This window comes from Lethenteron reissneri, chromosome 30 (genome assembly GCF_015708825.2).
Source record: "Lethenteron reissneri isolate LAM-NWPU_2019-01 chromosome 30, ASM1570882v1, whole genome shotgun sequence".
In the NCBI taxonomy this organism is placed as follows: Eukaryota; Metazoa; Chordata; class Hyperoartia; order Petromyzontiformes; family Petromyzontidae; genus Lethenteron; species Lethenteron reissneri.
In genome coordinates, this window is record NC_083808.1 from 6,907,749 (window position 1) to 6,922,686 (window position 14,938).

Below are 14,938 nucleotides of genomic sequence, written 5' to 3' on the forward strand. Positions count from 1 at the left end.
CTTTCCTGATTATAGCCAAACAATGCTCAGTAATACATAGTGAACTTGGCTTACAAGCTTACACGTACAATGTTAGTTCAATATCTTAACTTCCTTATATCATACCTCAACGAAATCTATGGTACCTTGAGTGTAAAAGTATAATAAGGACCATAATATGTTTAAATTCATGGCAAGGCAGCAAGGATGTTTTGTGAAAAAATAAACTCTCTCATGACTTTATACCAGATGGGTGTTAATCCAACCGTAACATTTTACTGGGAAATGCACTTATCCTATATTGCTAGTTTTGTTCTGCATATGTCAATTTGTTTCATATGCCAAGCGAATTACGTTCCACAACCCGGTCGTATTGGAGTGGAGCGGTGGTGCAGCGGTTTGCGCACTGCACCGCTAACCCAGTGACCCGAGTTTGATTTCCAGCCGTGGCTAACGTCACCGGCGATTGAAATGCCAACCAGTCTCGAGTCCCCGCTTCACGAACCCTCACTGACCGCCAAGGGTGAAGTATAGTCAAACAGTCCCGATGACTGACATGGCACAGAGAAGTCATCCAGATGCGTATTGACAAAGGGCTGCATTTTTTTATTAATTTAACCAAGCATTAATTAACATTACGCCCATAAAATATGCAAACACAATCCCACAGTAGAGTCAGTATTTTCCACCACACCCCACCCCACATTCTTTACAATGGCTTAACATTTGCAATAACACATGTTATAATGTGTTATTTATCATAAACACCACTGTTTCGTACAGACTTAACAAGGGTTTGTACAGACTATGATACAAATAAAAACAGTGCAACTTGTCCATCAGCAAACCATATAACATATCCTCAGGACTGACCATGCTTGATCTTGGCTATAGATCTCATTTATTTATTTGTTAAAGGGGTGCCACGGTGGCTAGGAGATGTGATCTTCCTCGCCTGGTATGCAGGAGGTCGGGGGTTCAATCCCGACCCCGATGCCTGCTGATGTATATTTGGAGTTTGGTCGCGGGGTATTTTTCTCCGAATCCTGTCCGTTTTTCCCTCCACGTTTACAAACGTGCATCGAAATGATGGCCAACTTTGTCGAGTTATCATTTGTGGCCAGGTCGCTTCTGAAAAATAAGTTAATACCTCACTGGGCTTTGCCTGGTAGGATGGGGATGGCTTCGTATTGTATGTTTGGGTTGATTTGTTTATTATTCTTGTACTTTGCACTACTAAAATGTTTTTGTACTGTTTGTTGTTGTAACGTTCGTATCCGCCCCTACTGGACATCTGTGAAAAAGAGCTCTATAGGTCATCGGATACCTCCAGTCTAAATAAATATTCGGATTCTGATATTCTGTGTTATTTATACACAATTAAAATACAGCAAACTTTGCACGTATGAAACACACCAACAATATACAGCTTACATACCACCCGACATTATTCTCTAAATAGGTTTAATGGAATTATAAAGTCCCACCTGATGCATATATCTAGTAACTCGATTGACCGTGAACATCAACCTTTGATTGTGTAAAAAATTCTGCTGTTAAGAGTTTTCACGCTGCAAGGCATGACATGACAACGTTTAACAAGGCAAACATTCCGATGCCGTGTACTGCAATGGACGAACCAATGGCAACTGACAAATACAAATTGCACACCTTTATGTAAACTTGCAAAGTACCTATGACTCAAGACTTCAGTTGCAGTTGCACAGACTGAAACTCCACCTCTTCTGGATCCTGTAAAGAAACAAAAAGTTGTGCATGTTAGGCCCACAATTCTGGAACGGAAATGTGTTTTTGAGCCGTAAAACTGAGAAAATCACAACGGCGAGCCCAAACTGATGCTCAGCTCCCATACAAGAGGTTGTGGTGGTGAATTTGTGGTGGTGGTGGTGGTGGTGGTCAGTGATAGTGAATTTCACATTGTGATTCAAAGTACAATTTTAACCACAATTTATGAATCACCAACCACATGAAATTATACCCTAAATAAATAAATATAGAAATAATATCCTTTATCCAGAAAAGTGTCAATGAGTCACAAAGCTTTTAACAAAGGGGCTGCATTGAGTCTTTGGCCAAATGGATTTGCGAGTACACAAACTAACAACATAATTAGATATTTAAATGGGACTACACAAGCAAGTATTTTGTGTAAAACATTTTCCGCTTAAAGAATGAAAACAAGTATTTGGACTTCCCACGCAAAGCGCACACTTCTAAGCTACGGTGAGAGTATTTACTTTCGCAATGCTTACGAACATATCAACGCTAAGTTTGTGAATTTTCTGGTGGTTAAAAGGCACCTTCTTCTTGTTCATTAATTTCCCAAAGAAGGATTTGCTTTTCTTCTTCGCGAAGATGACGTCCTCCTCCTCGCCCTCCATGATGGCGCAGCTGTCCACAGCAGGCAGCTCCCCGCCGTCCTTGACACTGCCGTTCATCAGCAGACTCGAGTACTTGTACTCCAGCCTGCACGGGACAGACAGCACGGACGTGTCGTGCACAGTCTTGCGTTCATCACGTCCACTCAGGTGAAATTCTGTGAGAATATTCAATCGACCGTTTTTCGTTCCGATGACGTATGGGTACGTCATCAGTTTTTCTTCCGATTCCGTTCTGAGGACGTGCGTGTACATCGTCAAAACTAAATCGGAGGGAAATTTAAAATAAATAACTTTATCGGTTTCGAGGCCCCCACAAGGCCATGTGGGAGGGCGTGTTGTGCAGGCTATCATAGAGTGCGGTCGTGTCACTGCAGTTCTCTGCAGAGAGGAGAATATATTTTTTTAAAACGGCACTACGCTTGCGCGTTCCGAGATTCGTACCACGGGTACCCGTTTGCGATCCTGGTGCGGCCGGGTACGGGTAGGCCGTGAGTCACTTGTGAGCAACCGTTTGTCACTCATTTCGGGTAGGGTACGGGTATGGGTAGCGTACGGGTACCCATACCCGGCCGGGTACGGGTACGGGTACCCATTTGCGACCCTGGTGCGGCCAGGTACGGGTACGGGTAAGGAATAAAAACCCGGTTGCGACCTCTGGCGGACGGCCTATCGTACGTGGGCCGCGACGGCGTCTCCCCCCGAATCGGAGCACTCACTTCTTGTTCTTCTTCCAGAAGAGGCAGGTGAGGAATACGAGGGCAACAGCCACGAGGATGGAGCCCCCGATGCCCACCTTGAGCCACAGGCTCAGGTCCATACACACGTTTCTCGTCTCGGGCGGAAGTGACACTCCGCCCGTGCAGCGGCCTGGTGCCTTCCACTCGTAACGTGTTCTCTGCAAAGACGAGGGTGAGGGATTGAGGTTTTCTGAGTCACGAATTGAAGTCACACGGATCGAGGTTAGCGCCTCCGATTAGCACGCTTGGCTACGTACGGTGTACAAATTCAACATACATTGACACGCGGCCATAACACGCAACGTTATGACCGCGTGTCTATGCGTGTTAGATTTGCCGCGAGCTTTTCTGATGGCTTCACTATATTGGAAGTTATTCAAATGTTTGATGTTCAGTATGTGATGACTGCATTCGAACTACAGATGGGGGAAAAAATTACAGCCTTTCGAACCAGTGAATTATTCATTGTTTTATATAAATCGGATATAAAATTAATGATTTAAAAAACACTCCTCTTCACAGTCTAAAGACCTTTACCGTGGTTTTTAACAACCTAGTGTGAACTTGATGATGAATACCTCAAATCATACATTTGCAAATTAGCCTATCAATCTAGATTCATGTTCTGCAATTGTTATACAAAATGAAATATATTTCTCAGCAAGTAATAAAATACGATCATAACAAAGCACAAGCGTTCTTGCATATCTGCTTCATTTTAGATAGTTCCCCTTAACGGCTTATTTTGCACTCTCAAAACTAAATGAGCCTGGTTGTTGACACTGCAAGCATCCTAGGCACACTTCAATAGAGTGTACGGAGACGGAGGGTTTGAGACGGCCCTCCCAGAGCACAGGGGTATTGCTTTAAGCAAAACTAATGTCGCTTTACCTCTGTGCCGCCCTGGCAAGACTCGGTGACCTTCTTGTAGTCAACCTCTCTGCAGAGCGGGCAAACTTTTGGAGTTGTCCACAAGAAGTGGAATGTACATCCGTCGCAGGTTCCTTCAGGGCATTTGCTGAAATACACAACAATGCAAAATAAGAACCAAATATCGATGCAAAAACTGCCTTGCCCTCCCCCCCCCTCTTCCCCCCCAGGGATATAATCCGTAATTTCATTTGTTTGTTAGGCATGGAATGATCCATCGATCCATTGATTATGTTTATTCATGTGCTCACAATACATACATGGAATCGCGCATGTGAGAATCAGTTATTTACGGTTCATGCAAATGAGATGCAAGTGAAATGGTAATCGAAAATATAGCCTAATGGATTAGGCAAACCTGTCTTAAGCAAGGAATAAAAGAACACAATTTTTTTACAAAAATGTAGTAATGTTTGAATTTACTAGCTACGTCAAATATGTCACAATTCATAACATTGCTGAGGTGGGGACGGGGAGGTTAATTTATAATGGGCCCGTGCTTTGTTTCTACCTTGGCACAGCGATGTCATCAATGTGTGTGCTTTCCGGGCTGCATCGTAGCCGGAAGGTGGTGACGCGTCCATCCGGACAGGAGTTTGTGGTGTCCGACGACCTGCAGGAAAACAGCTCTCGGTCATCATGGCCCCCACCCCAATCGGTCTCGTAGGCCGCACTTCTAATTCTGGCTTAAAGAGAAACACGCAGACCGTCGGCTTTGCACAATTTCCCTTTGCAAACTACATCGCACTTGAAGCGTCACAGCCTCCATGCCGGCAGACCGCCTCGGTTGTTATTTTTTTGGTTTCTCGCTTGTCAGCCTGGTGACCCGGGTCACTCTCGCAAATTAAACTATCCTGGTCTCGAGGTGAAATATCCACCTGGTTAAACAAAACAACTTTTTTTTTAAACATCTAACCCAATGCACCCATCAGTATAGCCATGAGACACAGCAGAGAGGACATAATCCAAGTGTCTGTCACCTGTAGTAATGTATGATGTCCGGGATGGAGGGGTAGTCACTTGGGGGAAACAACTCCAGAGGCGCCTGTATTCCGTCAAGTGTATTCTGTGTTCTTGCCCCTGCAGGACAATAAAATGATGGATACAAGACCTTGGATTACACAGTTAGGTTTTAAAACAATTATCAACAGCCATCGTATCTTATTTTATACAGATTTACATCGTGCCCCATTCCAAGGCTCTTTCCAGCAAATGATAGTGGTTGAGATAAAGGGTGGGTTATTAAAAGTGGTGGTGGTGGTGTTGTTATGGTGAACAGGTGGGAGAGGTTAAGGAGGGGTGGGGTAGTGATATTGGTAGTGATACAGATAGTGATAGTAGGGATAGTGATAGTGATATTGGTAGTAGATCGGGGTAGTGATAGGAGTTGGGGTAGTGATGGGGTAGTGGTAGTGTTGCACATTCGAAATGAAGGACGTGGGCAGGTGCTCCAAATCGAGAACAAACACATTTATTATGGTAATCTGTAAAATGCATGTATGTCACACAGCCATTTTCAATCGAGTCGCCATTAACCACGTGACTGGTGTACAGGTCAGGTTACTCAATAACCCTGCCAGCCACCTACAGGCCCGACTCAGTATCACAGTGTACACAACGTGCATTTATGTACTGCACAGCACATAAGGACCTTCAGAAAATTACACTTTGCTCCATTGCTGCACGAGAAAATAATTTAAAAAGTGGTCCATTCCTAATGTGCCACAGTAGTGATCGGGGTAGTGATCGGGGTGGTGGTAGGCCTGGTTAGAGCTATGGAGTGGGGGCAGGGAGCAGTCATTGCCATGTCTCACTGTGACAATAATCCATCAAGCTATCAGCACACAAGCTAATATCATTACTCCATCGCCATGATGGATATACTTCCAAGTGTGTTCAAAACAGTGGTATTCGTATTATCATCATTATCGTCATAAAATACGTAGTCCCAGTAGCAAGTATTGTTATTTTTCATTCGGAAGCTTTACTTTGCCATAAAATTATTGAAAACCAAGTGATCTGCCTGGGTTACGGTGGGAAAAATCGCATCCTCATAGTTGCGAGCTTAGCCAATGGCGGCTAATAAAATAGGAACCGTTTTGTGGGGAAATCTCCTATGCACAGAATTGGTCCCACAGTAAGAATGCAGAATTTCTACCACCGGCTCAGAACTAAAGGAGATGAACATCACTCCAAAGCTCAGTTTAGCAGAAAAATCACACGATGATAAAAAATATTTAAATTGAAGGGTGACTTTCATTGTGTTTAGATACAATATTCAGAAGATATCACTATTAACAAACCTTAACCAGTGTTTTAGTCCTCAAAACAGGTGTCAAAAGAACAAAACCTATTACCAATTGCAATTTCCTTGTAATAAAAATCCCACACACGTGTGTGATCATATCACACTGAATGTGCCTGATCTAATGAAATGCATGACACAGGCAGAATAGGCTGCTCTGAGGCTACAGGGTAGGTAGTGCCGGACAGTGCAACAAAATCTATGTACTTCTATGCTTTCACATATATGCTCCCCGCTTTCACCAACCTTCACTGACCACCAAGGTGAAGTATGGTCGAATAACTCCCACGCCCTGTACGGAGTGGCCCGGCCCTCATCCAACAGTGGATCAACAAAAGGCCCATTACATGCGCAACTAGCATACCCGTTTCAATTTTAAACAACTGTAAAATAGTGGTGAAGATGGATGTGTTTAGCATACCTATGCTGAGCGTGCGTGCTAGCATACCTATGAAGCGGTCGGCCAGGTTGAGTATCTGCGAGGATACCGTAGCCCCGATGCCGCGCGCCTCCGACGTGATGATGGTCGACCGGCACACGAACGCCTCCATCTGCGTCCTCTGACTCTGGTCCTTCTGCGATAGCTGGGCGTTCGTCACGTTGTCCACGCACTGTGCCTTCATCACGCCCTTGGGAGGCACAGCACACCGAACGCTCAGCGAGTGGCCCCAAAAACTTCAAAGCATTCGTCGAAGCCTCCACCGTTACAACAGAGCCGCACCAGGGCGGCTGTGCCATGCCAGCCCCCTCGGGCGGCGCCACTTTGTTCTTTCCACTGCAGCAGCCCGGCGGTGTTGGTGCTATCACGCGCGACCGAACGAGTCGAGCTGCATAAAGATGATGCAGCGGAGCTTCCGTTTGAATTGCACCGACTGATGTCACACACGTGATGACTGCATCGTTAAACCGCGTCGCTGGCCCTGCTTGGCCCCAGGCCGTATTCAGATATTCTTGTGAGGCCAGTGTATCACGTTTTGTTTTCTCCGGCTCGGCTAAGAGTCACTGGAAAAGAAGCACCGGTAACGCGAGGGCCCTGCGTTTGCCGAGCCAGTGGGGTACGAGTCTCGTGCGGCTGAGAGCCCACTCATGTGAGCGTCTAGCTTAGTGAGAAAGCTTGTTTCTCACCACTTGAAACAGCACTGCGCTACACGAGTTAAGTAAGATGCAACCCAAAAATAAACAATTCTTGTCAATAAGCAACAAGGTTTAGTGTCCTAGGCTGTCCAAAACATGTGAAGTAAAATTTTTAATTAAAACCCCCTCTTCCTCGGCCTCTGTCCACCCAGCAATACAATGAGTACACCACAGTTAGTCCATCGGTAAATTGCGTGTGGTGGGGTAAAGTGTGGGTTCTGCCACCTCTCTCAAGATGTGAAAGAGTAGGCCAAAATACCCTCGAGAGGAGCTGTCGAGCTTCTCCTAATGGAGGCCCTTCCACCAGCAGTGGCACGAGTAAGAAATTGCAGGGCCACACATTTTACATTATCATCTTACATCACTGCCCTAACGTTGTATTAAATCATATGGGAGTAGGGCCACTAATATGCCATAGTGGCGTGCTTGCTCATAACCTTACCATCTATTTTCCCATTAACTAATCATCGAGCTCACGTCGAACAACATCGGTTTGTGCATACAAGATGGCAGCTGTTTGGTTTTCGGGTTCCTCTTCCTTTAAAACGGCTCGGCGATGTGTTTCCGGGTCGTACGTCATGTTGTTCACAATGATGTCCAACGTTTCATTCCACGTCCTGCAAGCTAATTCTGGAGCTGAATTCAGTTGCTGAAGAAGCTCCAAGCATGTCAGGCATCGTGCCAAACGACAGGTTGTACAAATAGAATACGCATCGGATAGCTGTAAAGCAGAACTGAAAAAGACCTTATTCAGTAGTATTCTTTAAAAAAATCATATGGGAGAGACACTGTGGTGGTGTTTACCTCATTGCCGCAGAGGCTGATGTTGTAGACCAGGTTGTACATCGTCCCTTTGGCCGTGAAGCTGGGCCCAGTCACCTTGCTCGTGGTACCATTCAGACCGCCGTAGTTGAACTCGAGCACGCCGCTCTCAGTTTCGTATGTGAACGTGCAGTCACTGTAGCATGCCGAGTGGCTCTGATAACAATACAAAAAAAGGATAGACAATTACATTTTTCACATGCTACCTTGTGACAGTCCGGGCATCAGGATCTGTGCTGCGGGGGACTAATCAGGGCCTGAAGTTAAATCTTTTCGTGGGATGAGAAGATTTGAAAGTTTTGTTAACTTGTACCTACTGTTCGTACTTTCAAATAAAAGCATACTATGACTAAGCATATTTAAAATAGATTTTGACTCGTTTTTTTATGATGTTCCAATTGTGCTATCGGTGTCGTATCGTGAGATGAGTAAGTTTCCAGTCAAAACTCTCGTGGCTGGAATTGCATGACCCTGTGTCGGAGAACAGCCCAAAAGATGACATCACAGAACCACTTCTAAAGTCATCCCATACACCTCTCAATCCACAATGGAGGCACACCTTTTAACACCCAGATTACTTGTTGCACGTCAATCAAGCCTCAATGTGTTATTCTTAAGAGTTTAAATGAATAAAATCAATGGCAAAACAATGTAATGTTAATTTTTGTGTGTGCGTGTGGTCGTTGGTGACCAAATGGAGACCATTAACGCTACACTTGAGAATCAGGTTTAATCACAAGTAGCTGCCGGTATTTTAACCCGCGATCTCAGCGGTGCTGGATCAGCACTCTGACTCCCGTGTCATCTAGCCATCTCAAATTAAGCTTGTGTAATTATATGCCACATCTAGTATTTTCACATATTCCGATAACTAATTTGCAATTATCTCATCATTACAAGAAAACACATGGAGTAATATTAGAAAAGTTAAGATCAAGACGGTGTCTTTTGAAAGGAAGGCCTGGGGGGAAGAGACCATGAAAATATGAACATCTACTTAAATGCCTGCATTTTGACTCACGCAACAATACATTCATCTATCTATTCGCGATGGAACGGTTAGCACACTGAATGCAGAACCCAGCGACCTAAATTAAATTCCTGGCCACAGAAAACACCAGTGGTGAGTGATGTCTTAACCAGTCCTGCGTTCCCCCACAGTCACCAACATGCACCGATCAGCATTGTTCAATACAGTCAAACGCATATGACCTACATGACGTAGTGAGGCCTTTGTGCAGCAGTGGATTTACAAAAGGCTAACGATGTATGTATGTATGTTGAACTAATTTTGCATCGTACGCAGTTAACTGCACTCATGGGAGGTACAGAGAAACGACAGCAAACTAAACACAAAAAAACAGTTCGGGGGAAATGAGTTTTCAATCTAGATTTTAAAAAGTGCGTGGCTCCAGTGGCTTCCTAATATCGGGAGGAAGAACGTTCCAGACAGCCGCAGAAGCGCATCTGAAGCGCGCGATCCAGTGACCGTCTTTATTTCTACATTGATATACAACATAAAACTCGTGCCTCAAACACAGCCTTGGAGGAGCATCTTCTCCCATCAACGGCGGACAGGATGGCTGCACTGCCCCCATTACGTTCACACGCGGGTGACTGCTGTACGGATCATGGAGCCGTCCTCATTCCGCCGGCCCAGCAGGCGCAGCGGGGAGAGAAGACGCCGACGGGCTGACCCCGCGGGCACTCGAGACTCCCCACGTGACTCCCCACGCGACTCCCCATACGACTTCGCAAACGACTCTCCATGCGACCGTGTCGCCAGGCCCAGTGGTCTATCTCTCTCTCGCTGTCATATCGCCACGGTCATCGTGCACACTAACGTTGCCAGCAGCACGCGTTTCCAACCGATTACTTACATCATTCCAATTTGTTAATTTCAGCCCAGTGATGTTATCGCCGACTCGTGCATCAGAGATGATTTTTGCTGACGCGCGTAGCATGGCATTAGTTTAGTGTCTAGTTTGTTGTCCTTCCCCCCCGCACCTCCGATTAGCTTGGTTGGCTACGTATGGTGCGAAAGAAGTTCAACATACATAGATACATAGCATTGGGCTTGATAAAATGTCTGTCATGCAATGTTAGAACTTTCAATATGGTTGCCTACCATAGTATGGAAATGTTAAGATTAAGGGTCATAATTTGATTCACTAATATAATCAATATTTTTTCTTGTAATATCGTGAATGTAGCACTTCAAGTGGCTGGAGGTTGTGCATGTCCTCATCAAGTATAACGTACAGCTCTTCGTCATCCCACTCCTGGATGAAGGCCTTCCCACACTGTGTTGTTCTTGGGGGGTGGTTTTACCGTATTTCACCATGGTGGCCAATGCAGGTTGGTGAAAGAGTGGGGAGGGGGGGGGTCAAGACCGGTTCAGATATCACTCGCCACTACGAATTAACCTTGGCTGGGAATTAAACTCAGGTTTCTGCGTTCATCGCGCAGTGCGCTCACCTGTGCACCACCGCTCTACCCCCAATTACAGATCAAAGTCAAACCCATTTCCTGCTACAATGAGCATTCAGCAATTGAGGTGCTCATTGGAGCCCCTCAATGCTAATTTGATTGACTCCCAAGAGATAATGGGCCGAAGTAACCCCCTAAACAAGGACTTGAACTCCCAGCCTCCTGGCCGGATTGTCCAAACACATAAAATAAAGATCCCCCGTATAGCCTTAACAGACTGTAGGGGCAAGTGCTGTTAGCGAGCACCTATGAAGGCCGGAACGGTACACGAGGGGGTGGGGGGCCAGCACCACGCCCGACCACCTTTGTCTCCCCAGTGGCAATGTTTACTACACACTGTACCAAGTACTCATTTAAGGCTGAGTCAACCTAGGGGAGGCCCAGGACCGGTTCAGATAATCGTCACTGGTGTTAGCCATGAACGGGAAGCGAACCCGGGTCGCCAGGTTCATAGTGTAGTGCGCTAACCACTACTCTACCGCTCCCCACAAAAACATAGAGCAGACACACATACACGATCGATTACCACGCTGGTATCCTAGATTGAAATTAAATCTAGACTGAAAACTAATTTCTTTCGAACTGTTTTTTGTGTTTAGTTTGTTGTCCTTCCCCCACAACTCTGAGAAGCATGATTGGCTATGTATGGTGTGAAAGAAGTTCAACATACACACACAGCTGTACATTATTATACGCAATAATGTCCTTTGTTTTTTAGGTTAGATCACGTAAATATATGTTACGTTACCAGTGTGCTGTACTAGTAACGAATTGGCACGTTCTGTTTACGTGACAAACCTTACTAATTGGCTGTGTCGTGTGGTGGCGGGTTTAACGACACATTTATATTTACGCGATCTAACCCAAAAAAAAACCTCTATTATGGATTATATTGGTCATGAAAGCCTACGCGTTAAACCATCCTTTGAATCGATGAACCGTCCCACTCATGACACCACTTGTGTAACCGCGGCCGCACAGACACCGCGACCGCGGCCGCCTGCCACGCCGCGGTTGCTGCAAGCGGCGGTGGCCCACCCACCGGGTTGCTCCTGGCCGCGGGGCCGCAGGGCTGGCAGGAGTCACGGCCAAGCGCGTGGCGGTCGGCCACCACGGTGTTGTCGGGGCACTCGACGCAGGCGCGCGAGGAGTCCTCGGTGATGTAGAAGCCCGCGGGGCACGGCACGCAGTCGGCGTCGCCGGAGCCGCCGCCCTGCGCGCACGGCCGGCAGTGCGACGACACGCTGCTCAGCGCGTTGGTCACGTTGATGGCGTAGATCTTGGCGATGTCGGTGACGAACTCGCGGCCCTGGACGCGAGTAAAAAAGGATACGGCGTCACTTTAAGCAGCACGTCAATATTACCGGCGCACGATATTACCGGCACAGAATGTTACCGGCACACGATGTCGCCGGCACAAAATATTACCGGCACAGAAAATTACCGGCACAGAATGTTACTGGGACACGATATTACCGGCACACAATATTATCGGTACAGAATATGAAATGTTACTGGCACACGACATTACCACCAAAAGATAATTACTGGCACACAACATTAGTAGCACACAATATTACCAGTACATTCAGGACAACAATTAAATCCACCCAATATCCGCAGACAAAATTACTTCCCCTTTCTAAAATGCAATTTTAATTTGAGAGGGCATGACCTGAACTGGAGAGTGGGCACAATGTTTAATGGAGTGATCAGTTGGTTGTTATTTCTCATGAACGATGGTTATTGACAGATTGCTGAATTACAATATTTTTTTTATCATCACACAGCGATTGTTATATTGCAAGATGTTGGTGAATCAATTCCACTTTTATGACCGATGAGCTTCTGTTGTATACTGTGGTTCTCATATGACACTTGTTTGTTGTGGTGAGATGTCCGTCAAAGCTATAATAACTATTATGGTGGAATAAAATTAGGTAATTAGATCATCAGCCTTCCAGAAATATTACTACTATTAATACGTGGACACACGATTGAAAGAAAAGCCACTAATGAATATGTTTAGCTCCCTAAATAATCTTGCATGCTTAATCTAGAAAAAGTTAAAACATTTGATGGACCCTTGATATATAATACCAAAATAATTACTTGCACAAGTTTCCAGCACTCTCAATCCTCATTGTACAGTTATTTTGGTGCCAAAATTAACTTTCTTTTCTTTGACGATGGAACACAAGCTTTGCACATTCAAATCTCCCTCTGGACCTTCTCTTGCTGTTTCATGCATCTGTCCCCAAAAAAGGGGTTTCAGCTCAAGCAGCTGATGAAAAGCAAGTTAAAAATCGTCAGGGAAAGGCAATAGCGTGGCCGAGTGCGCTGCAGCCACGATGTCATAGGGACTCCATCGCACGTGGTTGACACTCGCACAAATAATGAGTGGGCTGGGGGGGGGGGGAACACGAGGCTCACCGCCTTGGGGTTTGAACTTCTCTGGAAGGCCCACGTGAAGGTGGTCGTGAAATTTTCCGGCACTATGTACGTGTACACCTGCTTCTCCTGATTGCCCTGCCATGAGTTCTTCACCCTGGTCGCCTTCCTGTTGGTGTCCTGCAATGATCCCGAACACGCACACACACCAGCTAAGGGAACGGCTGTTGAGCGATCACACATTTTATTTAAGGAGGCAAATTAACTGACTGAGAAGCAAAATGACTCTCCCTATTATTATATTTTATATTTTGAAGCCGTAGTTTTTTTTGTCAGACATTGAACTTGTGAGTTAGCCAGAAGATGGCTTTATAAAAATGGAGTGAATCTGTCTGTGCACGATGTTAAATGTTATCCCGCTCATTATGGAATCCTCGCACGTGCCAAACATTTTTGTTATGGATTTGACCAAACAACCCAATGCATGCGACTCAGTGAATCTTTCTTGAGACAAATAAAGAGTACAATTATTAACATACTTTCATGTAAGAGTATGTGTACTAGAGACCAAAGCAATTTGTAATTGTAAATATACCATCGAAGTTTTCAATTGTAACTGTTAATGTTGTTTGCTTGTAGCACACTTACCACCATGAAGAAGAGCTCACATTGAGAAACACAGTCCAACTCGAAGGCAAAAGTGACCCTGGAAACCTCAATGGACTTGCTGTCATTCTTGGTCTGGTAGCTGAGGAGGAGAAAGATTAAGGCCGGATAGACCAGAAGTCAGACCACACAGAGATTATACACATTGCAATTGGAATAACATATATGCTAAACGATCTTGGTATTGTGATCAAAAGTGAGCCATTTCATGCTGGCATTGCAGCTCAATGTTTAATTATGCACAATAACAAATGGTCAACGTATGTGAGTTAACGATAATTTACAAACATCTCATAGGCAAACATGTCTCAAAATACCCTACAAAATAATCACACACAGTATAGAAAACTATAAGAAAGAAAAACGAAACTAAAAGCTGGGCAGATTGAGCAGCGGTGTGACTGTACAGACTTGCCCATCTCCCGCAGTCCCACGTTGATGGCGAATGTACACTGCATTATGAAATGATCGAGTGAAGCAGAAACAGCTTTGTTTGCTTTGCAAAGTGGAGGGACATGAACCGGGGGAAAGGGGAAGGGGTAAAGACGTGGACATAGAAGGGAAGGTGCAGGGGAAACATTGGTGAGAAAACTTATCAGTAGGAAAGTCGGTCAATGGAAAGAAGACAGAAGTGATCTCAAGTCTGGACTTACATATGGGGAGGGAATCAATTGAGTGGATGACAAGAAGAAAAAAACTTCCAGAAATCATCTTCTTGGTTCTTTCGGTAAAGTCACATAGAAGGAAAGTAATAAAATAATAAAAATAAAACATAATAAAATAATTCTCATGACGTAGTACCAATCACATACCTGCATTTCCCATAAATATGCTAAATTCCTCTTGATATGCACATTCTTTTGTCAAAGCGCCGTTTGCTCCCCTTCCAACCCAGCTTATATATATGCTCCAAGCACGTGTGCTGTTTCATTCAGACGCTGTCGCCTCAACAGACCTGGTTTTCACCTGAGGACGGCTGCTTGTGTTGTGGCCGAAACGTCGTGAGAATTGTTTTATTATGTTTTATTTTTATTATTTTATTACTTCCCTTCTTACGTGACTTTACTGAAAGAACCAAGAAG

At 45.0% G+C, this 14,938-nt stretch overlaps 1 protein-coding gene across 1 annotated transcript in view; it reads right to left on the reverse strand.

Annotated features, from left to right (window-relative positions):
- Nucleotides 1-564: 564 nt before the first annotated feature.
- LOC133349466 (endosome/lysosome-associated apoptosis and autophagy regulator family member 2-like) overlaps nucleotides 565-14,938 on the reverse strand; it is a 36,578-nt gene continuing 22,204 nt past the window's right edge. Inside the window, 11 exon segments of the mRNA XM_061562949.1 lie at nucleotides 565-1,731; nucleotides 2,301-2,466; nucleotides 3,098-3,276; nucleotides 4,010-4,136; nucleotides 4,560-4,661; nucleotides 5,029-5,128; nucleotides 6,802-6,982; nucleotides 8,292-8,465; nucleotides 11,842-12,108; nucleotides 13,233-13,370; nucleotides 13,839-13,938. Of these exon segments, the coding sequence (XP_061418933.1) occupies nucleotides 1,681-1,731; nucleotides 2,301-2,466; nucleotides 3,098-3,276; nucleotides 4,010-4,136; nucleotides 4,560-4,661; nucleotides 5,029-5,128; nucleotides 6,802-6,982; nucleotides 8,292-8,465; nucleotides 11,842-12,108; nucleotides 13,233-13,370; nucleotides 13,839-13,938 (1,585 nt within the window). The 3' untranslated portion in view covers nucleotides 565-1,680.